Source organism: Ziziphus jujuba, chromosome 6 (genome assembly GCF_031755915.1).
Source record: "Ziziphus jujuba cultivar Dongzao chromosome 6, ASM3175591v1".
NCBI lineage: Eukaryota > Viridiplantae > Streptophyta > Magnoliopsida > Rosales > Rhamnaceae > Ziziphus > Ziziphus jujuba.
Genome location: NC_083384.1, coordinates 13,223,781 through 13,247,566, shown reverse-complemented (window position 1 = coordinate 13,247,566; position 23,786 = coordinate 13,223,781). Strand labels below are relative to the sequence as shown.

Sequence of the window (23,786 nt, the reverse complement as noted above, 5' to 3'; positions counted from 1 at the left end):
TTTCTCTGAGTGATTTGATGAGATTCTTGTTTCCTCGTCTCTTTCTCTTCTCGTTTCATTTGGTTTTTTTCTTCGAGATTAAGATTAGGGTTTGCGTGGTTCTTGTGGCGTTGAAGTTCCTGAAGCAGATAAAATCGAATTGAAAAGAGGGATTTTCTTGACTGCTTTGCTTGAAGCTATGGCAGCTTGTAGTGCTGTTGAAAGTGAAACTACTATTATTGGATTCAAATTCATAAAAAAGCCACGAATGAGAGTAATCGCACCTACGATTTTCTCCTTTTCAATTTCACCGGATTTTTATCGTTACATGGATGTTGATGATGACGATGACGATTATATCTCTGATGCTAATGATGATTATTCTGGTTCTGATGTTAATATGATTGGCTTTGTTGACTCTGATAGGGATGATCATCAAGTTAGTACTGCTACACCTCACCTTCATGTTCCTGAGCTTCTTCCTCAACAATTTGATGATCATGATGATGTTGATGATGAAGAATTTTATAGTGCACAAACTGATTAATTTCATCACCATCAATATCAACTGGATCATATCATCTGATCCCACCTACACTTCTCCATCATCATCATCATCATCATCATCGCCATCACCGGGTTACACTCCGTCCGTACCGGATCATTATACTCCTTCACAGGCTTATGCTCCATCTTAGTTCATTGTGGTTTTGGTACCTCTGAAGATAAAAAAAAAAGTTTTTAGAGTACTTTGGTGGTCTTGTTCTGCACTATGTGTTGAATTGGCATTTGCTTCTCAATTTTATCTTTTATTTCTTGTAGTTCTTTTAGCATCCACAAAATAGTTGTGGATGTTTTAGTACTTTGAATTTATATATATATATATATTTATATTATGATGTCTCTGGTTTGCTGTTGCAAACACATTAAAACATGCTTTCTAAATACTTTATCTCCCACTTGTATTTCTTTTTTTCTTTTTTTTCTTTTTTGACTCTTCAAGGAATTTATGCCCTTAAAAAATACAGACTAGCTCCATTAATAGAATTCCTAATTTATTATTATGTTGTTTCATTTTCGATTCATTATTAGTACAGCACTATATAATAGTGCAATTTCTAGATTAATAAACACTTTTCTTTTTAAAACGATAATATAGCATTCTAATTAAAAATCAGAAAAAAAGATTTTTTTCTCTGTTCTCAATATAGCGTTCTAATTAAAATAAAATAAAAAACATTTTTTCTCTGTTCTCCTTATTTTCAACTGCTTTAAATCACCATGGCAATCATATGGTCAATTTGCCATTTCTTGGCACGTTGTAAAACACTCAAATTTCAAAAATTAGCACCAAAGCCATTAACATATGTACCCTATAATGTACTAGACAATTTGTGATATACTTCAATTGATAATGACACAGCAGCCTAAACTATACAAATTAACAATAATCATTAGGTCATTCTAAAGGACATCAATGGAATTACATATAGGTATCAATGAAATTACATATGTATAATAACTCAAAGATTGACAATTGCAGAGATCACAGTACATATAGATGACAAACATAAAAGGGAGTTCAACAGCATGATTTTGATTGGAATAACATTACAAAAGAGAAAATGCAAGGGTTAGAAAAGAGAGAGAGCCAATTTTTTCTATTTGTCAATTTGGTTGAGCTTGCCAAGTCCATTGCAACGAGGACAAACAATTTGAGCCTGGTCCTTCCTTGCTGCATTTGCTCTCAATGTCACCCCGGCCTTCCTAATGAAACCTGCCCCATCACATTCCGGGCACCTGCAAATAAACATATAATATATAGCCTTTAATATTTTAATTATGCAAACAAATTATAAATAAAGATTAAAAGACCAAAAAAGAAAAAAGAAAAAAAGGACAACAATAAATAAGGTTAATGAATTAATAAATTACATACGTGTCCTTGCGAGAGAAGAGGATAGGGAAACCTGTTCCAATTAGAGCCACAATAGCTGCACCAGCAACAAGGTAATTTGTGCTATCAGCAGATACATCTCCAACTGCAGCAACCACCGTTGAGTCTCTCTTCGATCTCTTTGGTCTAACATTCATACTTAATGAACAAGGATTAGTATTACCACTGAATAGTACCACTGGAGGAGATTGCTGCTGAGCTACTACTGACTTTGTAGAAAACATTGTTGAAAGAGAAGACATGGACGCCATTTTCGTTGTTAAAGAAGATCTTGGAATAAGCTAGCTTCAATTTCTTAGGATTTGTAATATGGAAGAAGAAAAAGGAAATAGTTTGGTTGGCTTAAATAATGACACGCTTCTGGTTTCTCATTTTAAAGAGAGATTTTATTTTATTTTATTTTCCATATTTTTTATTTTTATGACTATTTGGATAAGAGCCACGTCACAACTCAAGATTCCTATGAGTTTTTGCAGATAAGAATGGGTCCCAAAAGAATGCCTCGTGTGCGTTAAATGCTCCCTCTCCAAAATCCTCTGTAAAAGAGGATTCTTCTTAAAAAGATAAAAAATAAAAAATAAGTTAAAAAACTTTTTTTTCCTCAAAAAAGAAAAAGAAAAAACTTTTCGGTAGTATTATAAGTATCAGATCGTAATTCTGTGTTATGTGGTATGAAACCATCCGAAGCAATAATAGGATTTATCAAAACGCAAACATCAACTTCTTAACTTACAAGTATGAAAATTGAATAATTTCTTTCTGTTAAACTATCACTCTCGATAGTTTGTACATGTTAAAAAACTTGGGGACATGTAAATCCTTTGTATTATTTATCATTAGCATTTCTAACAATGAATATAAATTGTTATTTATGTGGTATAAAATTTATATTATATAAATTTAAGTTGTATAAATGTAAAAAAATTTTAAAATTGATTTTCAATAGTAATATGTAAAGGCTACTTATTAATTAATAATATATTTTATTAATTTTTTTTTAAAAAATTGCTGTTAAAAAAAAATCACAATGTTTGACAGAGTTTTAAAAAACAGCGGATCAATTTCATAATATGTATTTTTTTCTTATCATATTATAGGGTATTTGGACAAATTCATTGAAGGGTTTTTTATTTTTATTTTTTAGATGGTTGTGTATTTTTATGATATGGCAAAAAATAATCTAATAATAAAAAGAGTTTTTGGAAATGTTTTAACATTTAGATTATTAGAGATGCTCTAACATTTGGTTTTTAATTAATTAGAATGAGTTCAGTAATAATATCAACTAAAAGTAAGTAATTAATTAAAAGATTGTCCCATAGCATTAAATAATTAAGTATTTAGAGTTGATTAAAAAAAAAAAAAGGTTGTATTTAGAGGATGTGGAATGGATAATCGTCTAATGACAAAATAAATACTAAGAAATTATGTATGTAAGGAAACCTTCTTATTTTATGGAAAAAAATAATAATAAATAATAAATTTGGCCTCCTTGCCTAGCTTTACACGATTACATTACATCCATATGGGGAAAAACACAAAGTTAACTTTTAGAATGAATCTTTGATAAAAAGGGACCACAGTCTAGCTTCGCAGCAGTGACATTCAGGCTCAAACTCTGCTACATAATCAACATTAATCCTCCGGCAATAATGCTATAATTATTAAAATAATTTTCATATTTATTTATTAAATATTATATTATGATAAATAATATCATAATATTTAATATGTTTTTTTATTATTTTTATTTAATTTATATAATATATCAATCAATAATATGTTTATTAATATGTGTGATTTTAATAATATTTAGATATCTATAGTATTGAATTATCTAATACCACTTTTACCGTTGGATAATTATGTTGAATATTGTTGAGATTCACTTTGTATCTAGGAAGAGGACATAAATCTGGTAGAAATTACTTTTATTATTATTATTTTTTTGGGTTAAAGAACACATATAAAATCTAAACCATAAAATTTTAATAAAGACTTTTATTCAATACAACGTAGAATCAATATGAAAGAAAAAGAAAGAACAGTATTACTAAAGAAAACTTAGAACTAAATATTAAAATATAATTGTAATGTTTTTCACAATTTTTATATAAACTAACTAAAAAACAGAAAAAAGAAATTTGTAATGGTTTTTACAAATTTTAAGGTGCCGTTTTGATAGCATGCTTAGTTATTAGTGTCTGCTTGTTAAAAATACAATTTTTAATGTTTTTTATAAATTTTAAATAAACAAACTAGGAAAAAAAAAAAGAAAAAAAAAGAAAAGAAAGAACAATAGATTTATGGTATGGGGAAAAAATGATGAAGCAAAGAACATTAAAAGTGAAAATTCACATGCAAAGTCTAGATTAAGGTTTTGGATTCAAGTCGTACTTCATTCATTTATCAATCAATTTGCCAGGCATGGAAGCACATCATAATCATATTTTTCTGGGCAAAATTTAATTTTTTTTATTTACAATTTTGCCATTATTTTACTTAAGCTTTACGCTTTTAAAAATCATTAGCTACCTCCTTTTAGCTTTCTCAAATTATTAAAAAAGATCAATATACCAGTTTTTTTTATTATCAATTTTTACAAATTAATTTTAATAGTTATAAGCCAAAATTAAATTGTATTTTTACAATATTATTCAATTATAAAATGTATATTTTTAGCTTCCTATTGGCATTTAATTGTTAAAAATTAATTAGTGAAAATTGGTAAAAATTGACAAATAGACTTGTTTTGGTATATATATAGAAAACTAAAGGGAGGAGGTTAGTAATGATTTTTTAAAAATGTAAGGTCCAAATAAAATAATAAAAAATTTGAAAGATTGTAAATAAAATTTGTTCTATTTTATTGTAAATAAAATTTGTTCTATTTTTCTCTAACAATCCTAAGAATGTATAAGAATAGGAATCCTTTAATTTATTTTGCTAAATAAAAGTCAAGAACCCTTAATTACTATGATCCCTTTCACAACCACACATGTACTTTTTCTTGAGTGATTTGATGAATTTTGTTAAAACTATAGTCATTAAAAAAAAAAAAAAAAACGAAAGCCTCTCATTTTGGAGGGATAAAAGATAGAAAAAAAACAATTGAAATCTATATATATATATATATATATCTATATATATAAATTAGCTTGAAGGTTTTTTAAACCGATGATAAGGATTTTTAAATGACATTTTGTATTATGACACCAAATTTTGCCAATAAAAAAAAAATGAAATAATTATCTTTGAAGGTTAAGCAACATGTCGGTGACCAAAAGTGAGAACTTTTCTCATTATGCTACGCCTGTCGTTTCGCTATGTACGTTTATGATCTTATGGCTGTAGTTTTCTTTGGAACCAATCTACACAATCTTTCCACAAGTTTTGACAAAAAAGAAAAAGTTGCACCGTCACTAATCATATGAAGAATGGCAAAAAGAACCACTAGCCTACATTAAAAAAAAAAAAAGGCAAAAAAAAAAAAAATCAAATTAGTGATGTGGTTGAGCTTTAAAAAATTGAAGACCATCATCATTTTCGATTCATGTCAAAAAGTTCAGGGCGGAGCCAGCATGAGACTATAGGAGCAGCTACCCCTATGTCAAATCTTGAGTTTCCTTATCATTTAGTAAGAAATAATATAGTATTTATTTGCACACTTTTTACTAGGGTCAATTTTCTATATAAACAAGGTTAGGGCATCCCAATGACATATTTAAAGAGCATATTTTTTTCAAATTATAGAGCATTTTTAAAAATACAAATTTTATATTTTCCCACGAAATACTTTATCATATTGTTTGTTTTGATATTTTCTATAAATATTACTTATTATACTATGAAATAAACATTTTTTTTCGTATAAAATAAATTTTTTATTGGTGTTAAAATTTGTGTAACACCCAATAAAAAAATAATTTAAAATACAAATTCTTTACATCTACACTAACTTTTTATAATAAAAAGTTAAAAATAATGGACTGAAAGCTTTTTTGGAGGACTGGCTCTACAATAAAAAATCCTTGAAATGGCTTTATTAATGTCTAATAAGTTCATATATTTTGAATTACTTCTCATTTAAGAGTTTTATTGGGGTAAAATCTCCAACTTCTCTTTTTTAGCAAATTTTATTATATTCACCATAAGTGATACATGAGTAATGCAAAAAATGTAATGTTATTCAATCTCTTTTCTTATTCTCTTTATGTTGTAAAAATAAATAAATAAAATCTCTTTTATTATTTATTTTATGTAAACTTCATTAATTGAAAAACAAATGTTAAAATATGGAATGAAGTGTATTGTTTCTGCTTGCTGATGAACTAGAAGTCTTTGGACTTTTATTTAGTTATTTTAATTTTTTTATTCTCACATCAATCCCAAAGACTTCTTATTCATTTCATTCAATGATGGAGAGGAGGCAAGTAAAAATAAAAAAAATTAGAATTAAGATCTCATTTAAAGAGAAAGATATAAAATATCTAGAGTTTCTTTTTGTATATTCTATGGATGATTCAATCCACAAGGATTATGATTGGAAATTGTTTGGTCATCTTTTCTGAAAAAAAGGGAAATATAATCAACTCTTGTAAATGGTTGCAAACGCTCATCTGTCCATAAATACAGTTTCCTTCTTTTATTCAAGATAGCTTTTATTCAATTAGGGTGAATGGGTTTCGTGCCAAGTATCATAGGGGACCTGGATTCGAATACCCTTTTTTTTAGATCTTATCATAATGTTTTAGGCTAATGTCCTCTTGCCATGTGGTTGCTATGAGCTTGTATAGCTCCCAAGGAGAAAAATAAAAAATAAAAATGAGGCTCTAAGAAAACTGATTATTTGCTATTGCTATAAAGGCTGCTCGCCTTTATACGATTTGGCTTTGCTATATCTCCTGTGTAGTGATCGGCCTCAAAAATGGTGTTCCTACCATACTAAAATGTCTATTATCTAGTGTTAGAAAAGCTTCATCATAAGCAAGCAAGATAAGATATATTAGAAAAGCTTCATCATAAGCAAGCAAGATAAGATATATTATTAGGATGATTTACATTTTATTGCAAATTTAAACATATTTTTATTAATACATGTGTAAATCTTTTAAAAAAGAATTTTCTAAATTTTTAGTTCACTTTATTGTGTAATCTTCATTATTCAAAAAATAAAATGGTTTGTTACATTTCATTTTTTTTAATACTGCTATTAAGTATTTGGTTACGCAAACTTTGTTGTATAGTCTGTTTCTTTTGTTTTTGTTTTTTTGTTTTTTTTTTTAAAAAAAAGTTATAGTGCCACGTATTTTTTTAACAATTTTAATTACATAATAATTGTGTGTGGTACATATTCAAAACTAAATACTATTAGTGTATATAGCTTTTTTTTTTTTTTTTGATTTTGTAAAATTTTATATTAATTTTTAATTTACCCTCACTATCCGGAATTCCTGAATGCATTCGTTTTGGTATATGCGTAGTGTGATTGTTGAACAATTTTTGTTTTATGTACAGATCTTTGATGGTATAAGGAAAGTACAATAAAGTAAAGAAAAAAGACAAAGCCATGGAAGAACAACAATACAAAATTTGAAAGTTTTATAGAAAATCTATTCAAATAATATAGATTTTTACTGGTCAAATGATATAGTTTTTCCAAACTATTTTAATATTATTTTCCAACGTCATAATTTTGCACAACATCATTTTTTCTTTCTGTATTAACAGCTAGCTATTTCTATTTATAAACTATTCAATTTCTTAAAACAAAAGGAAAACTCTACATAATTATCAAACAAATTGGGACACTTTTTATATTTACTTTTCTACTTTTTGTAATATTATATAATTTAGTTATTGTAGCTCTTATCATTCAAATAACTACAAAAATACATGAATAATAATGGAAAATCAATTTTATATTTAAATAATGTAATTTTTTAATAAAAAATTACATGAATAATAATAATAAATTCATTTAATTGATTTTGAATAATGTAATTATTTAAAAAAATAAAATGAAGAACAATAAAAATCAATTTTATTCTTATAAAATAGTTTTTAATCAAAATTTATTATACCATCTGCGCCAAATATTTCATAATATTAATACAGTACAGCCTATGACTAGAGCAACCCAGATAAAAAATCATCTAGTTTACCAATTATCCAAAATCCTTCTGTATTTTATATGATTTGAAACTATGTTTTCATGCGTTGAAGTTATCCACTTCATCATCGAAAATATCTTTTATTTTTATTTTTTCTTCTAAAAAAAATCAAAAGTTTTGTTTTGTAATTTACGTAATATCACTAGAAATTCAGGTTTAATAAAAAAAAAATGAACGATCCCTTTTTGGTAATATATGTGCTTAGTTATGAGTTAGGCCTTTGGCCCCCAAAGGAGAAAAAAAAAAAAAATTATTATTATTATTATTATTTTATATTGTCCTTGTATTTATGCTTGTATTCTTTTTATTTTTCACAGAATTAACATGAATCCCATTGTATGTGTATTGGTTATAATAATAGTACTGTTGGAAGCAAAAAAAAAAAAATATATATATATATATATATATATATATATATATATATATATATAGAGTACTGTTGTAAAATGTCATGGTCTTGACTTTTTTTAATTGAATAAAAAAATAAAAATAAAATTAATCATTTTTAGAGATTTAGAGGTGGTATATTTATGTTCATAAGTTGATACAAGATTTGTATAATCGAGATCATCATTTTTTTAATGGATATTAAATTTGCCATCAAAGCTAGAACCCAATAACCATTTTGTTTTGTGTTTGTTTTCCCATACGATCCTTACCTTGGATAGCTCTACTTGAAATTGGTACCTATAAAATATCATAGAGTAAAAAAGGGTAAAAAATTTTGCTATATGTATTGTAAAAGGTTTTGCATTTGGGGAAAAAACAATTTTTAAAAATCAAAATTTGTATTTCTCATTAAATTTCCAATCTACAAGGGAAAGAGAAAGAACAGTGAAATTAAACATGATATATTACCCAATTAAAAAAAACATAAATATAAAATTTTGATGTTAGTGGAAATAATATAGTGTCGGACTTTCTGATCGGGATAATTTTTTTTTTTGGTTTTTTTTTAAAATCGGGTTACATAATGTTGGGACTTGGAAGTATTAGTTTTTGGTCCAGGATATTTAATTAAGGCTCTTCATAAACTATTATGGACCTATATCTTATCCGTAATTAAATAGTTAATTTTTTTGATAAATCATAATCTAATAGATTAATTAAAATTAGAAAATTTATAAATATATAAGAAACTTTTAAATCAGAATCGCTCTGTTATTTATTTTAAAATCTTTATCGAATAACAAAATATTTTGGGCCGGGTCAATATATTGGGCCCAAAACCTCGTTTTCCAAACTCTTCGTTTCTGTTTGTTTGAGGCGGCAGAGCCTCTTCATCTCCACCGTCTTCCAGAATTCGCAAGAAGCTTCCAGAAAATCTCAAGAGGTCTGTGCGGGTGGCTGGTAAAGGCATATATTGAAGGTCCATCATCTTGATTTGAATCTCTTCGTAGTTTCTGATTTTCTTTGTTTATTTTCCACTCAAAGAACAAAGGGCAGAAAATTCCTGCTTTCTAGGGTTTTTGGCAAGCACAACAATGGCGAAACAGGGACCTAATTGGGACGGATTGCTTAAATGGAGTATCGCTAACTCTGATGGTACTCGTCCCCCTAGTAATTTGAGGTATTTTTTTTTCCATCTTTTTTTTCTCTGTTTGTGTGTTATGTTAATCCTTGATTTCGATATTGATAAACATGGAGTTGGTATTTGGTTATCAGTGAGGAGGATCGAAGATGGTTTATGGAAGCGATGCAAGCGCAGAGTGTTGATGTAATCAAGCGCATGAAAGAAATTACACTTGTAATGCAGACACCAGAGCAAGTTTTGGAAGCTCAAGGAGTTACTGCTTCTGATATTGAAGGTTTAATTTTGTTTCTAAATTTGATACATAAAAACCCCTTGGTTATTCAGTATTTTAATTTACATGTTCTAATATTTTGAATTGGTTTCTGACAGATATGTTAGATGAATTACAAGAGCATGTTGAGTCTATTGACATGGCTAACGGTAAGTTCCTTAATCTTCTTTATCTGCGATTCCTGTTATGTATATTTCTATGGGAAATAAATGACTGAAGAAGAAAACTAGACGAGGATATATATTAAAAGCAGTAATAATAATCCAAAAGAATTGGAATAATTTGAAATATCTATGATTCGTAGATTCCTAGAAAGTAACCACTTTAGGGTATATGCTGAAATAGTTCAAGCAAACACAATCTAAAAATTTCACTAAAAACCAATGATAAATCTTATAATTAAAAGTAACTGAGGAAGCATATTATCACCTTAGTCGAGTCCCTTCAGATTGTCCACGTGCCAAAGCCTGTTCTAGGATAATACCATAACTTGAAAGTATTGTGGAGCAATCTACACAGGGGTTTATCCTGGTTTTTTATATTATTATTTTTTAAAACATAGCCTTAATGCTTGTTGTTAGGCACTTTTTCTTTGGTTGAATTACTGTACCTGGGTGGCTTTCTCTGTTAGTCAGCTAGCGGGTGAATCTGCTTATTTGTGTTTCTAAACTATTATGTTTACATGACAGATCTTCACTCAATTGGTGGTTTGGTTCCTCTTCTCGGTTACCTGAAGAATACTCATGCCAATATTCGTGCAAAGGCTGCAGAGGTCCTAACTACTATTGTCCAGAACAATCCACGAAGTCAACAGCTTGTTATGGAAGCAAATGGCTTAGAACCTCTCCTTTCTAATTTTGCATCTGACCCTGATGTGACTGTTAGAACCAAAGCTCTTGGTGCTGTTTCCTGTAAGGACAACGTATAGTTTTATGATGAATTTTATTTAATTGACACAATAAGTCTATTAGATATGACGTCCTGTTAGTTCCTTGTTTTGTAAAGATATTGATTCACGTTTTACTCTTGAAATGAACAATTCTGCAGCATTAATCCGGCATAACAAACCGGGTATTACTGCCTTCCGTCTTGCAAATGGGTATGCAGCTTTGAGGGATGCTTTAGGTTCTGAAAGTGTGAGATTTCAGAGGTAATGATTTAAGAAGTATTTGGTTATAATTCAATTTTTTTTTTTTTTTTTTTTCCTGCTTGCCAGTATATTGTTGAAATTGAGAAACATGAATAGGGAACGTATATATTTAAATATGTAGTGACGTATGGTCTGACATGTTAAGTTGCTTGTCATTTTTAGGGTTGCTAACACTTCCAAACTATCACACATATTGCATTTTACCCCCTAATCTGTAAAAGCCCTTGCATATTGCTTTTTGTACTGTTGTTTTCATTTAAGTATGCAAAATTAGCCATACACTGCACAAAAATGAAATAATATCAGAATATGGTGCACAAAATTAGTTTTTTATTAACACTTATTATTTGATTTAATTTATGTAACGTTTTATTTATTATGGGAAATTGACTATGTTGCAGGAAAGCTTTGAACTTAATTCAATACCTACTGCATGAAAATAGTTCAGATTGCAACATAGTTTGTGAGCTAGGATTTCCTCGCTTGATGTTGCATCTTGCATCTAGTGAAGATGCTGACGTTCGAGAAGGTGCCCTACGAGGTCTTCTTGAGCTTGCTCGAGACAAAACAAATGGGACTGGTGATAAATTAATTGAACATGATGATAAACTAAGGCAACTTCTAGAAGAACGAATAAATGGTATCAGTTTGATGTCTCCTGAAGATCTTGGGGCTGCTAGAGAAGAGAGACAACTTGTGGATTCCCTTTGGAATACCTGCTATAATGAGCCATCTTCTCTTCGTGAGAAGGGACTTCTTGTTCTTCCAGGGGAAGATGCACCACCGCCTGATGTAGCAAGCAAGCATTTCGAGCCTCCTCTTAGAGCTTGGTCTGCCAACCCTTCTTCTGATGGAACCTCTAGTGCTAAAACAAAAGCTCCTCCTCTGCTGTTAGGTTCAGCGCCTCCGTCTCAGGCTGCAGTTGTTCAAGACAACTCTAGTGCAGCGGAGAGAGAGGATGCAGAACATTGATGTAGTATATGGGCTTTTGTCATTTCTATTCAAATTTGTTTCCCCAGCTGGTGTATCTTCTAATCTAATATATGTTCTGTTTATTCGACTGTTACTATCTTTAAGAATTATTTATTTTTTCTTCCATGGTATTTCTACTCGTTTCATTGGCTGTGGTCCGTTTTGCCTTGGTATTATAACTTAGCTCTTCTATATTTCCTCGAGTGTTTGGCCACTTTAATTACAAATTTTCGTTGTACCAAATGATATAAATCTTCAGCAGAGGTCAAAAACTAAAGCAGGTTAATGGATATTAATATGAACGGATCTTATTCGACACTGTTTTCAAAGGTTTTCTGTCTCTCATCGCAAAGGTTTTTTATTTTATTTTATTTATTTTTTAATTTTTGGTGAATTCCTCCCATCTCAAAGTTGAAGATGGAAATTTGCTACATTTTTTGTTCTTTGCCACCTGAACCTGGGAAGTTTTCTTCTCGGATTTATTCTGCAGTGCTTGTTTCACAGTCCTCATATTCGACATTCTTGCGCATTTGAAGGGGTACTTGCAAATCTATTATACCATGATCGATCAACTGGCTGAACTTGTACATCGAACCGAGGAGTGATAAACGTAGCATAGGGACGATCATCTGTTCAAAGCATACCGAACGAAACTCTAACATTGCCATTTTTATTAGAGCTTTAGGTTTTGTTACTCGATGTCTCCCAAGTTAATGAAAAAAGCATTCACAATCGGGTCACCCTAAACCATTTACATGTCTATCTTGCACGAGTACAGCCATGGTGCCTATGTCAGAGTGTGCACTTAAACTGATTAGTTTGCCTGGCATGCAACATGGAGGATAATAGTTCACATGAAATGCTTGTACAAGCTCTTTGCGCATTTCAGAAGAGCCTGCTTGTGAATTCCCACGATCAAAGATAGAGCACCTAGGACCCCGATCTCTTCTGCTACTCTAAATATGCTTGGACAGTGTCTCTTCATTGGTACACAGCATATAACCTCAATCGACTCTGAACATTATATAATATACTTAAGCATATCCATATGCATATATAATTTCGATACATTAGTTCTCACCTTATGTTGAAATTCTGCTGATGCGGAATGTGATTTTTCATTTTTTTTCCCCACTTTATTTTCGCTATATATTTTTCATATATGCACAAAGTTTATATAATAAATACTTTATTACTGATTTATTCCTCCTAACTTTGAGAAACCTGGTCTTAATTAACACATTTTTAGTACACAAAGTTCATATATATAAATGTCTTCTAGTAATAACAAGAATAGCATACTGGATGTTACTTTTATATCAAAACTAACAAATCTTGCAGCAATCCCTCTTTCCTTTCCATTTCATGTTCTGGGTTTAGATATATGAATCAGAAACTTTAGTACTGATTTTTGTTACACAGTTTATAAAAATAATGTGTATGCTAGTAACAAGAACAACTTGCTAGCTCGTTCTTAATTTTCATATTACAAGCTCAACAAAAGTTCATACATACCATAATCCAAGAACAATTCAATTACTTTTTTTTTAGTTCTCTGCCTCAAGTTGTTTTGACATACAAATTTCTTTCAACTTTTATTCAATCTTGGCCATCTCAGTATGAGCTTTTCCCTCCATTTTCCTGTTCATTGATTCCCTCAGATATTCTCCATATTTGACTCTTGTATTTCTGAGGGGATCCTTTTGAATTACCAAATGATCTAATGGTTCAACTGTAACGTTTGAAACGGTTTTTTAATTTTGAATGATTTGAGTGAGTGGCGTTAGTGGGGAATAAATGGGCCTTAATGTATTTGAATGGTTTTGAATGTGGCCTTTGACTTTCCTACGTGGGTTTTTGGAAAAGAAAAAATAGAGAATAGTGACTTGTACTCCATTTTACGTTCGTTTTTGTAAACAGAGAGAAAAATTTAGTTTTTCTGCATATTTTGGTTAGTGAGTGTGGTAAAGATAAGGTACATTAAATGTTCGAGGAAAGCTTCGATGGTGCTGTGTCCAAAAGCTTTGTAATCCGTTGTATTCTGGGAGACTGCTGTCGAAAAACATCCGCACCGATAGGACGAAAATAGTCTTAAAGACACTGTGGTACCATATATGCCTCGGACAATTTTTCAACCAACAGATTAAAACAAAAGACAGGTTCACAATTTTATTTTATTAAACTTTGTAAATTTTTATTTACATATGTAGATCCACATGTATATACACATATATTATATTCCCATAATATGTTACTTACATCAACTTCAACATCTTCTCAAGGGCACAAATGATGCATAAGATAACCTTGTGAAAGTATTATTTTCTTTGACGTTTCTTTCAGTTTTTAGTAATTGTGTTCGTTGTTGTTGCTGTTATTATTATTATTATTATTATTTGCTTACATAGTAATTGTATTTATTTCATTAATCTTTGTGTTTCTTCTGGGGTCTGTTATGTTGGTATTATGGGGTATGAATCCTTGGTTAATACTTTAGTGGGCAGTGTAGAGGAGATCGAGCTCCGAGAGCTAGTAAATTTAGAGCTAAATTTTCTGTGTTTTGTTCTCATTGCTTTTGCTAAAACATTGTGGTCTAGATTTTTGGCCACTTACAAAATTCTTGTGGTACAATTACAAATTCTTGTTGTATCCGATGATATAAATCTTAAACAGAAGCCAAGAACTAAAGCAGGTCAATGGCTATTAATTTTTGGTATCATATGGCAGAAATTCGGTAAATTGTTTTGCTATCATATGACCGAATGCTGGATGTTACTTTCATATTACAATCCCAACGGGATGAGAAAAATTTAAATTGTTATAATCTTTTGTCTTTGATTTTATCTTGCTCCTATTATTATCGAAAGCAGGGTTTTTGGAACTTAAGGAATATTATCACTGGCTTTTCATTGTCATTGTGATGATATAATCTTTAAGCAGAGGCCAAAAAGGCAAAAGCTATAACAATTTGCTATATGTGTAACATTCAAGGGTCTTATTGGAATAAGGTTCAAACATATAATTAAATTCTTACATCTTAGCTCGAACTTCTTGAAGACAAAAATTTTCTGCTTCAACTTTCACCCTTTGCTGTTTTAAGCTGGGTTTTCCTCTCCAATTTTCTCTTCAATGATTGCAACCTATAGTCTCCATATCTGACTTTCTTATACATTGGCGGGAACCCACCTTGCAAATCTACCATATGATCAAGTGGCTGAACTTCAACATCAACAAAAGGAGAGATAAACGTTGCACATGATATCCTTGGCTTCGAATCATTTGTCACAACTCTGTGCTCGATGCTCTTATATTTGCCATTGCTCCATATCTCCATATGTATATAAATATATATATATATATATATATGTGTGTGTGTGTGTGTGTGTAATATAGTCAGTCTCTTATTTTATAAATCTAAAATTATTGAAAAACTACGAAAATGTTTATACAAGATTAAGTACCTCAATCATATCACCGATGTTGACAATGAGAGAATTCGGAATAGGATTCACTGGAACCCAGATACCTTGGTGTCGAATCTGTAGCCCGTTTACATGGTCTTCTTGCATGAGTATAGTTAGGGTGCCTATGTCTGAGTGTGGACTTAAACCTACTACTTTATCAGGCATGCAACATGGAGGATAATATGATAAACGAAATAATTGTGTAAAATCTTTGTTCATTATCTCCAGAAGACTCTGCTTTTCCATTCCCATTATCAAAGATAGAGAACCCAGAAGCTCCTTTGCTACTCTTTTCACTTCACTTGAATATGCTTGGACAGTTTCTCTTCATTGCAATTGGTACGCAAAAAATTAATCTTAATAGTTAATCAACACAAAAGAAGCCTATATACATGTTTGTGTGTGTATTATTCAGATTTTATCATTTGGAAGTGTTTTTTAGCTTATTTATAATTGAAAATATGATGACATGATAAGTATTAAAAGTAGTCACATGTACAATTAAGATTTACAATTTTAAATTATTTGATTGAAGTATTACCATGCAGCTTATCACATTATCATATCCCATTATAACCTGAGAGGTAGTTTAGAGAATTAACATATTCTGGATAATTTGACCACTAGACACTAAGAAAGAAAAGAAAATTCAGATTTTTATTTTGATTAATCAAATGTATCCAGCAAATGCTCTTATATTTCAATTTTCTTCTTTAAAAGAAATTATATAAAGACGTCTAAATCATAACATAGTTTGTCTACCATTTGGATGTCGTAATGGAGTTGTCATGTAAATTCAAACATATTTTTCAATAATTAACTTGTATTTTTAAATAGGCATATATTCTTGAGTAGATATATTTGAGTTTATATAATAATTTTTTTTAACGTTAGAATTGTTATATATTTATAATATATATATATATATATATATATACACACACATATGAAGGATCCAAGTTAACAAAAGAGTAACTACATATTCAAAGAAACCGAAAAGTTGCATCCACAAAAGAGGGACTAGAGTATGTATACATGTATATCAAGGTTATCGTGAAAATAGGAAAAACTTACTTGAATTCCGATGGTTTTTTGGGCCAGAGGGTAAAGTTGACAGAGTTGGCAGGGTGAACAAAGAGAAGTAGAGCATCCGACCAGTCCAGTGTCTGACCTGGAACTGCAAATTCACGTCCATAGCCTTGTACGTCATTGGATGGCAAGGGAATTTTATTCTTCTCTTCAAGTGGAAGATCAAAAAACTTTGCTGCCACATCCTTCATTCCCTGCAACACTTCCCTTGCTACTCCATGATTTATTATCTGTAAATTCATATTTAGAATTATATCGTCTTGTTATATTATCTAAATAATGTTACATTATTTAAATCCAAATAATAAATTAACTAGTCAGATTTATATGGAGTCACAATAATTATTATAAAATGTTAATTTGATTTGATTGGTTATTTATTTTTCTGAATGGATGGTATTGTTACATAGGATATTTTTACAATAAAGTCTTCATGGTGTTGTTAATAAATCAAAACCTTTTATATATATATATATATATATATATATATTAAAATTTAGGATTAATTGCAATTTGATATCTTACTTTGGTAAAATTGCATATTGGACCTTTGAATTTAAAACATTTCATATTTAGTACTCAATTTACAATTTATTTCATAGTAGATTAATTCTCAAATTGATTTCTAAATTGATTAACATAAAGTGTAAAAATTGAGAAAATTAACTAATTTTCTCATGAATCAATTAATCAAATTTTTTTTTTTCTAATCTTGTTTGTAAATTGAAAAGAACTAGTCAATTATAATTTATTTTTTTTGTTAGCCAACTTGGAATCTGTTTGAAAATTGAACTAATGTGAAACAAATTATATATTAAAAGTCAAATATAAAATATTTTAAATTCGAAAGCTTAATATATAATCTGGCTAAAATACTTGATAATAAAATATAATTAATCCTATAAACTATTTACAGATCAGGTGTGATATGTCTAATTACATGTAATTTTGGTAATATTTGAACATCAGGCTACATGGTGCCATATTGGTTCTTATTTTGCCTGCTAATTAATTTAGAATACAATAAATTACAGTTGGATTAAAAATTTAAAGCACTAATTACCTGAAAAAATCCCCAGTCTTTGCAAGCCAAATCCAGTTTGATGAGTTCCTCTTTGTTCTCTTTTGTGAGTGAGGAAAGATCAATAATAGGAATCTGAGAAGAGAGATGAGACAAATCTGCTATTTTGGGCATGTCTTGTTGATTCTGATCAATTATAAGGTACCTTTCAGGGACCTGAGAAGGGTCCATCCTTACCATTTCTTGAACGTTTGCTGCTGCTGAAGATGGTACTAAAGTTGCAACTTCTTCATCTCCTTCTTTCAATTTCTCTGTGAATGGGCTCATATTTCCTTTTCTTTAAACTAATCAGCACGAATTAGTTGCCTAGCCCTTATCGTCGATTTATATACAACTGCTTTAATTATGCTTGCTCGTTCTTTTAGTTTTCTTAAAATTTTGTCGGTAAGAGGCAAATTTTTTAGTCTCCATGACGTAGAAAAATTAAAAAACTGAAATATAAAAGATACTTTAGGATGCAGCAACATAATTATTGCGAAAATATTATTAGTTTAATAAATGTTTACTACAATATTTAAATATTTGTACCTAAAAAAAAAAAAAAAAAAGACTCACTTATTGTAGAGGTGCTTTTAAATATTTAAATATTTTATTTTTTTTCATTTGTTTATCTTCCACATCTGGCAAATCTTTTGCTTTCGTAAATCGAGATTCTATGCTAATAGAAAAAGCTGGAAGTATTCTTCTCTCTAATGGGACACAAGCACTCAGACAAAGAAGAAAAGTTGGTGATTTTAATTATTTATTTTTTCTTTAGTTGTGTTGGAATCTTCATGATTGTTGAGTTCAAAACCAGATAATAGCCCACCACCGGGTTTTAGATGTCAATTAATATTTTTGGGCATGAAGGTTTTGGAATACTAATTTTCTATGTTAGTATAAGGTTATAAGCAAAACCAATAAATAAAATTAGTTTGCAATGTTAGATAGGTGTTCATTGTGAATCTCAGAAGCGGGACATTTTGTAACCTAAAGAGGATTGGGGTAGGGGTAAAATTCTCAAGCCTGTTTGTATAAGAGAGCTAAATTGAAGGTACGGGGACAAATGTTTTTGTTTTGAACATCATAGAGGCTAAGCTATTTTTCTCACTTTCTCTTTAAAAATCTCTTATCATATTATTTTTTTGGCGTGAATCTTTGTTTAGATTATAAGTTGCAAACGTGGAATAGAAAAAAAAAAAAATAGTTTTGACTAATTTTGTATTTTATTATTTATACTTATTTAAGTTTACATAATTAATTTATTAAATTATATAACATCATTTTTTATTTGACGTTGTTTAAATTTTTATTTCTTAAAAAAAATTAATACATCAAACATTGTGGAATTATAAAACAATACCATATCGCACGTATGCATAGTTGCTCAGGACCATAAGAACTTTTTAGTAGAGGCGCTTGGTTTGGTAATACATGGTGCAAATAAATAAACACGGCTCTTCTTGCAAAAAATTAAAAATAGACAAGGCTCAAATTGCTTTATTAGTTTTGACTAATTTTTATTTTATTATTTTTACTTATTCAAGTTTACATAGTTAATTTATTAATTTATATAACTAACTATATATATAATTAATAACATAATCCATTTATTTAATTTTGTTTTAATTTTTATTTTTAAAAAGTTAGTACTGCATCAAACAATGATAATATAATATAAAACAATACAACATAAATTAATCCAATACAAATTACTATAATAAAGATTAATACATTTCTGTATACCAAACATAGTTGCCGAGGAAGCCATTGGACTGTCCCAGATCCCCATAAGAACTTTTTAATAGAGGCGCTTGGTTCGGTAATACATTGTGTAAATAAATAAACCCGGCTGTTCTTGCAAAAAATAAAAAATAAACAAGGCTTATATTGCTTCATTACTATTATTATTATTATTATTTTTTTTTATTTGTGGCAAAAATAAAAAAATAAAGCTAATCAAAATTTTTCAGCAATCCCTCTTTTCCTTTCCCTTTCATGTTCTGGGTTTGGCTATATGAAATCATAAACTTGAGTACTGATTTGAAGTTTATAAAAATAATGTGTATGCTAATACAAGAACAACCTGCTAGCTGGACCTTTATTTTCATATTACAAGCCCAAAAGAGTTCATCTATGTTATTAAGCCTAGAACTACTGCTTCAAATACTTTCTTTGTTTCTCCGCTTCAAGATGTTTAACATACAAATTTCTTTCAACTTTCAATTTTTGCCATCTCAGTATGCGCTTTCCCTCCATTTCCTCCTTATTGATTCCCTCAGATATTCTCCATATTTGACTTTCTTGCATTTCTGAATGGACCCTTTTGAATCTACCGAATGATGTAATGGTTCAACTTCAACATCTTCGCAGGGACACACGAATGATGCATAAGATAACCTTGTGCATGAGTTATTTGTCGCAGCTTTATGTTCAATGCTCTTGTACCTCCATATCTGCCACAGAATTATCAAACATGATCAAATTCAACAAAATATTCTACTTTACAGGCTTTTTCTATACTTTTGAATCATATTGTTGCTACTTTTAACAGATTTCAATTAACTGGTTCATACTTATTTTTCAAACTTTATAATATTGTACCTCAATATCATCACCGACGTTCACGACAAGAGCATTTGGGATTGGCTTCACCGGAACCCATCCTCCTTGGTGACCGATCTGCAAGCCCGTTACATTTTCATCCTGCATGAGTATGGTTATGGTGCTTGTGTCTCAGGGTGGACTTAGACCAAGTACCTTATTAGGCAAGTAACATGGAGGGTAATAGTTCATATGCAAAGCTTGTAGCTGCTCTTTATAGATTTCTAGCAGGGTATGCTTTTCCATTCCCATAATTAAAGATAAAGAGCCAACAAGTTCTTCTGCTACTCTCTTGACTTCAATTGAATATGCCTCAACTATTTCCCTTTATTGCAAAACATGATTTTGAAGGAGTTTCCATGAAAATACCGTGTTCAATTAGTTATGCTTTTTGAATTGAGTAACTCATTTGGAATCATTTGGTGTTGTCGTCCAGACTTTTAAATTCCTAAAACGGGAAGGGTAGACGATGAACATCAGTGAATACAACCAGTCCAGAATCTGCTCTTCAGATACAACATATGCATGTCCATCTCCTTGAACATTTTCAAGCGGCATAACAACCTTGTTTTTCTCTTCTAATGGAAGATCAAAAACTTTTTCTGCAGCATCTTTCATGACCTGCAGCACTTACTTGCCACTCCATGATTGATCACCTGTCAAAGTACAGATTTTCAGTTTTGAAAATAATTTGTCATATCAGTTTTAGCATCTCTACTTTGGCTTAAACTATCAGTAAACAATTTATGAAGTAGATGTGATATTTGGATTGTTTAGCATATTTTTTCCCCCAAGACTAAAGATCTTTAGCTAGTAATTTTAACTACCTGGAAAAGTCCCCATTCTTTGCAAGCCATATCAAGTTTCATAAGCCCCTCCTGGTTCCCTTCTGAGAGCAATGGAAAGTCAATTATAGGAATCTCAGAAGATAAATGAGACAAATCGTCTTCACTCTTTGGCATGTCTTCTAAACTTACTGAGATATCTTTCAGGTTGCAAAGGGTCTTGTGTGACCATTTCTTGAACATTTGATACTGGTAGAGACTGTGTATAACTTGTCACATCATCGTTCCCTTCCACCATCTTCTCATCTGTTATGAAACCCATTTTACCTCTCTTTTACAGACTACTAAACCAATTTCATTAGGTGGAAGCTACAGGCCGTGAATTTATGTAGAGGTGCTTTTGCTCTAGCTCTATTTTAAGTTTTGTTTTTTGGTGAAGGTGAATCTTTTGGCTTCCGGAATTGAGATTCTTTTTTGATGCAGTGATGTTTTGGAACTTTTCGATCTGTTTTGATTGAACATATTTATGCACAAGAGACTAGCTGTACATTTTGTATTTTTAACATGCATTTGGATGTTTGGAAATTTGTCTTATAGCTATACTTTGCTGTCTCCTTGGATTTACTTATATATAGTTGGATAGAGATATGAAACTTCTTTCTTTTTGGCTCTGTTTCTGGAATAGAGACGGAACAGGACAATCCTCTTTGGGGTCTAATACAGATATCTTTCCTTTTTCTTTTTCTTTTTCTTTTTCTTTTTTTTTTTTGATTTTTTTTATTAATTATACATGTAGTTCGATTATGTTATGAAACTTCTCTATCTTGGCACTATTTCTAAAAGATAAACGTAAGAAGTTAACTTTTATTTTTTCTAAAAAAAGAAATTTCTTTGGGGTCGAATACAGAGACATTTCCTTTATTATTCATAAATAGTTTATAGTTGAAGTATACTCAAATATATATAAAGCGATACGCTATTCTATCTCTCTCTCTCTCAAAGTTGAGGTACACCATGAATTTACCTTTTCATCATTGAAGTGTGGTTGTTCAGCTAGCAAGTAAAAATGATGGATCATAATATGACTATTGGAATAAATAAGCTTTTAAAAGCAATAGATATTGAACATAACATAATTACATCAAAAGGGAGATTCTTAATTTGTTCAAAATATTCTTGTTCTATATCCCAAGTACTAATTAAGAAGCTAGTTATTTTCCACCCCACTTCTTTGGCATATTCTCTATATATAAATATATGCTTTATGAGAAGGGCCACAAAGTAGATCATCAAATCCTATGTATTCAAACTAAAGAAAAATATTTTTAAGTAACCAAAAGCAAAATATAGACTATGGTAGTACAAACTAAAGGCATCCTTCTTCATATGCGAATTGTGAAGAACCATGAAGAAAACCATTAATTGCCCCCAGTTGTGAAGCTCATCTGGGAGGGCAAAAAGTGATAACATAACGTGAAGCTCTGCATTTGTTAAGACTGGAAGAGTCATCAAAAGCATAGCTATAAGCCTTGGGACAAATGGCTTTGAAAAGATGTGCAAAAAGCGTTGGTTTGCAAGTGTTTGGGTTTGAATAATTTCCTGTGCAGCAATACTTAGCCGACTGCATAGCCAAACAAGCACTTTTGCATCCCACAACTTTCCCTCCTGTCCTCACTTCCAATGCTGATGGGCAACAAACATTCAAATCAACCTCACATGAAGCAACACCGCACCCGATTCCTCCTCCGACAGGTTTCATCGAAACAGGCAAATTGAAACCATCAACCAAGCTCACATCATAGAAATGAAGTGGTGAAGTTGAAGTTCCTAGTGTCATTTCAACCATGGTTGCTGGGGGAGCACCTCCCATGCCTTTGCAATATAATTGGCCTGAACAATCTCCAGTGTCGCATTGGCCTTTCCCATTGTTGTCGAAATTACAGCCCTGCCTACCCCATATCCTGCCGGACCATTTCTCAGGCACGTCGAGGACTACTTCTTCTCCACTGCCTAGATGGAATCCTCCATCTTTTGGTGTAGTTTTGCCTGCACTGCCAAGTATTCCTGGCCATACACTTTCCAGGCAGTTGTTTACTAGAATTAGTTGTGATCCATCTGCATCCATAAGTAACAAACAAAGAAAATATTTTAGTGCATCGATGAAAACAGAACAAAAAGCACATTACAACAAGAAGTGGAAACAAAAAATGAAAAAAATAAAACAATAAAAAATAGATAATAATTACTTGTGATGCAGAGAGAGGTTAATAGATAGAGGAAAAAGGGAAGCAACAAACAGGAAGTTGGCATTGTTTTAAGAGACTAGTGTTTGGATTTTCCAAGTATTTTGGCCACAAGTGCAGGCCTTTTAAGGTGAGGAAGAGAACAGGAACATCCTCTCTTAACGGTTGTGTCAGTCTCTTTTGCTGTTCTTTTCTATGTCTCTTTTTTTCACTTTTACTTTTTATGATAAAGGGCAAATATCCATTGCTTCAAATATGGGCTTTCTTTTCTAACTTCCTTTTTTTTTTTTTTAATGCATATAATATTAAATTTGATTTTCTTGATGGTTAGACCTTTTAAAGCTTAATTGAAACAGAGAAAATTTTTAAAAGAATGTTATGCCTGAGAAGAAAACGAGTTGAAGCCCGTTTTGTGATATGAACTTACGAGAGCATGTGGGATACACGTAGATTGCCATGTGATTTGAGATTGAAAGCCAGGACTTTATTTGGATTGCTTCATGTA

The 23,786-nt window shown here is 30.5% G+C and overlaps 4 protein-coding genes and 1 pseudogene across 5 annotated transcripts; 1 reads left to right on the top strand and 4 right to left on the bottom strand.

Moving 5' to 3' along the window:
• Window positions 1-1,475: 1,475 nt before the first annotated feature.
• On the bottom strand, window positions 1,476-2,299 carry LOC132804091 (uncharacterized). 2 transcript variants are annotated; one of them, XM_060818012.1, is made up of 2 exons: window positions 1,919-2,294; window positions 1,476-1,779 (listed from the first exon to the last, which is right to left on the bottom strand). In XM_060818012.1, exons 1-2 carry the CDS (start codon window positions 2,185-2,187, stop codon window positions 1,641-1,643), a joined length of 408 nt encoding a protein of 135 aa, XP_060673995.1. In that variant the 5' UTR covers window positions 2,188-2,294; the 3' UTR covers window positions 1,476-1,640. The 2 variants fall into 2 exon arrangements, with proteins under 2 accessions (XP_060673995.1, XP_060673996.1); XM_060818013.1 differs by having other exon boundaries at window positions 1,642-1,779; window positions 1,950-2,299.
• A 7,073-nt stretch (window positions 2,300-9,372) lies between these two features.
• Window positions 9,373-12,167, top strand: LOC132804303 (hsp70 nucleotide exchange factor FES1-like). Its single transcript, XM_060818509.1, has 6 exons — window positions 9,373-9,679; window positions 9,775-9,917; window positions 10,013-10,063; window positions 10,604-10,825; window positions 10,962-11,064; window positions 11,466-12,167. Exons 1-6 carry the CDS (start codon window positions 9,594-9,596, stop codon window positions 12,034-12,036), a joined length of 1,176 nt encoding a protein of 391 aa, XP_060674492.1. The 5' UTR covers window positions 9,373-9,593; the 3' UTR covers window positions 12,037-12,167.
• A 2,717-nt stretch (window positions 12,168-14,884) lies between these two features.
• Window positions 14,885-18,080, bottom strand: LOC132804304 (protein SRG1-like). Its single transcript, XM_060818510.1, has 4 exons — window positions 17,653-18,080; window positions 16,575-16,819; window positions 15,498-15,825; window positions 14,885-15,364 (listed from the first exon to the last, which is right to left on the bottom strand). The coding sequence occupies exons 1-4, from the start codon at window positions 17,935-17,937 to the stop codon at window positions 15,110-15,112; spliced, it is 1,113 nt and encodes a 370-aa protein (XP_060674493.1). The 5' UTR covers window positions 17,938-18,080; the 3' UTR covers window positions 14,885-15,109.
• Window positions 18,081-19,864: 1,784 nt separating this feature from the next.
• Window positions 19,865-21,360, bottom strand: LOC132804012 (oxoglutarate-dependent flavonoid 7-O-demethylase 1-like; annotated as a pseudogene).
• A 755-nt stretch (window positions 21,361-22,115) lies between these two features.
• Window positions 22,116-23,444, bottom strand: LOC132804273 (thaumatin-like protein). Its single transcript, XM_060818433.1, has 2 exons — window positions 23,285-23,444; window positions 22,116-23,153 (listed from the first exon to the last, which is right to left on the bottom strand). The coding sequence occupies exons 1-2, from the start codon at window positions 23,346-23,348 to the stop codon at window positions 22,480-22,482; spliced, it is 738 nt and encodes a 245-aa protein (XP_060674416.1). The 5' UTR covers window positions 23,349-23,444; the 3' UTR covers window positions 22,116-22,479.
• Between the last annotated feature and the right edge of the window lie 342 nt (window positions 23,445-23,786).

Bases quoted from the DNA above. Each gene is read 5' to 3' on its own strand.
- LOC132804091 (XM_060818012.1), bottom strand. From the start codon at position 2,187: ATGGCGTCCATGTCTTCTCTTTCAACAATGTTTTCTACAAAGTCAGTA. The intron at 1,780-1,918 runs GTATGTAATTTA...GTTTATTTGCAG, and splicing joins CTCTTCTCTCGCAAGGACAC to GTGCCCGGAATGTGATGGGG.
- LOC132804303 (XM_060818509.1), top strand. From the start codon at position 9,594: ATGGCGAAACAGGGACCTAATTGGGACGGATTGCTTAAATGGAGTATC. The intron at 9,918-10,012 runs GTTTAATTTTGT...GGTTTCTGACAG, and splicing joins TACTGCTTCTGATATTGAAG to ATATGTTAGATGAATTACAA. The intron at 10,064-10,603 runs GTAAGTTCCTTA...TTTACATGACAG, and splicing joins GTCTATTGACATGGCTAACG to ATCTTCACTCAATTGGTGGT.
- LOC132804304 (XM_060818510.1), bottom strand. From the start codon at position 17,937: ATGAGCCCATTCACAGAGAAATTGAAAGAAGGAGATGAAGAAGTTGCA. The intron at 16,820-17,652 runs GTAATTAGTGCT...ATGAATTTACAG, and splicing joins AAGACTGGGGATTTTTTCAG to ATAATAAATCATGGAGTAGC. The intron at 15,365-15,497 runs GTACTTAATCTT...ATACATATGGAG, and splicing joins ACATCGGTGATATGATTGAG to ATATGGAGCAATGGCAAATA.
- LOC132804273 (XM_060818433.1), bottom strand. From the start codon at position 23,348: ATGCCAACTTCCTGTTTGTTGCTTCCCTTTTTCCTCTATCTATTAACC. The intron at 23,154-23,284 runs GTAATTATTATC...TTATGGATGCAG, and splicing joins AACCTCTCTCTGCATCACAA to ATGGATCACAACTAATTCTA.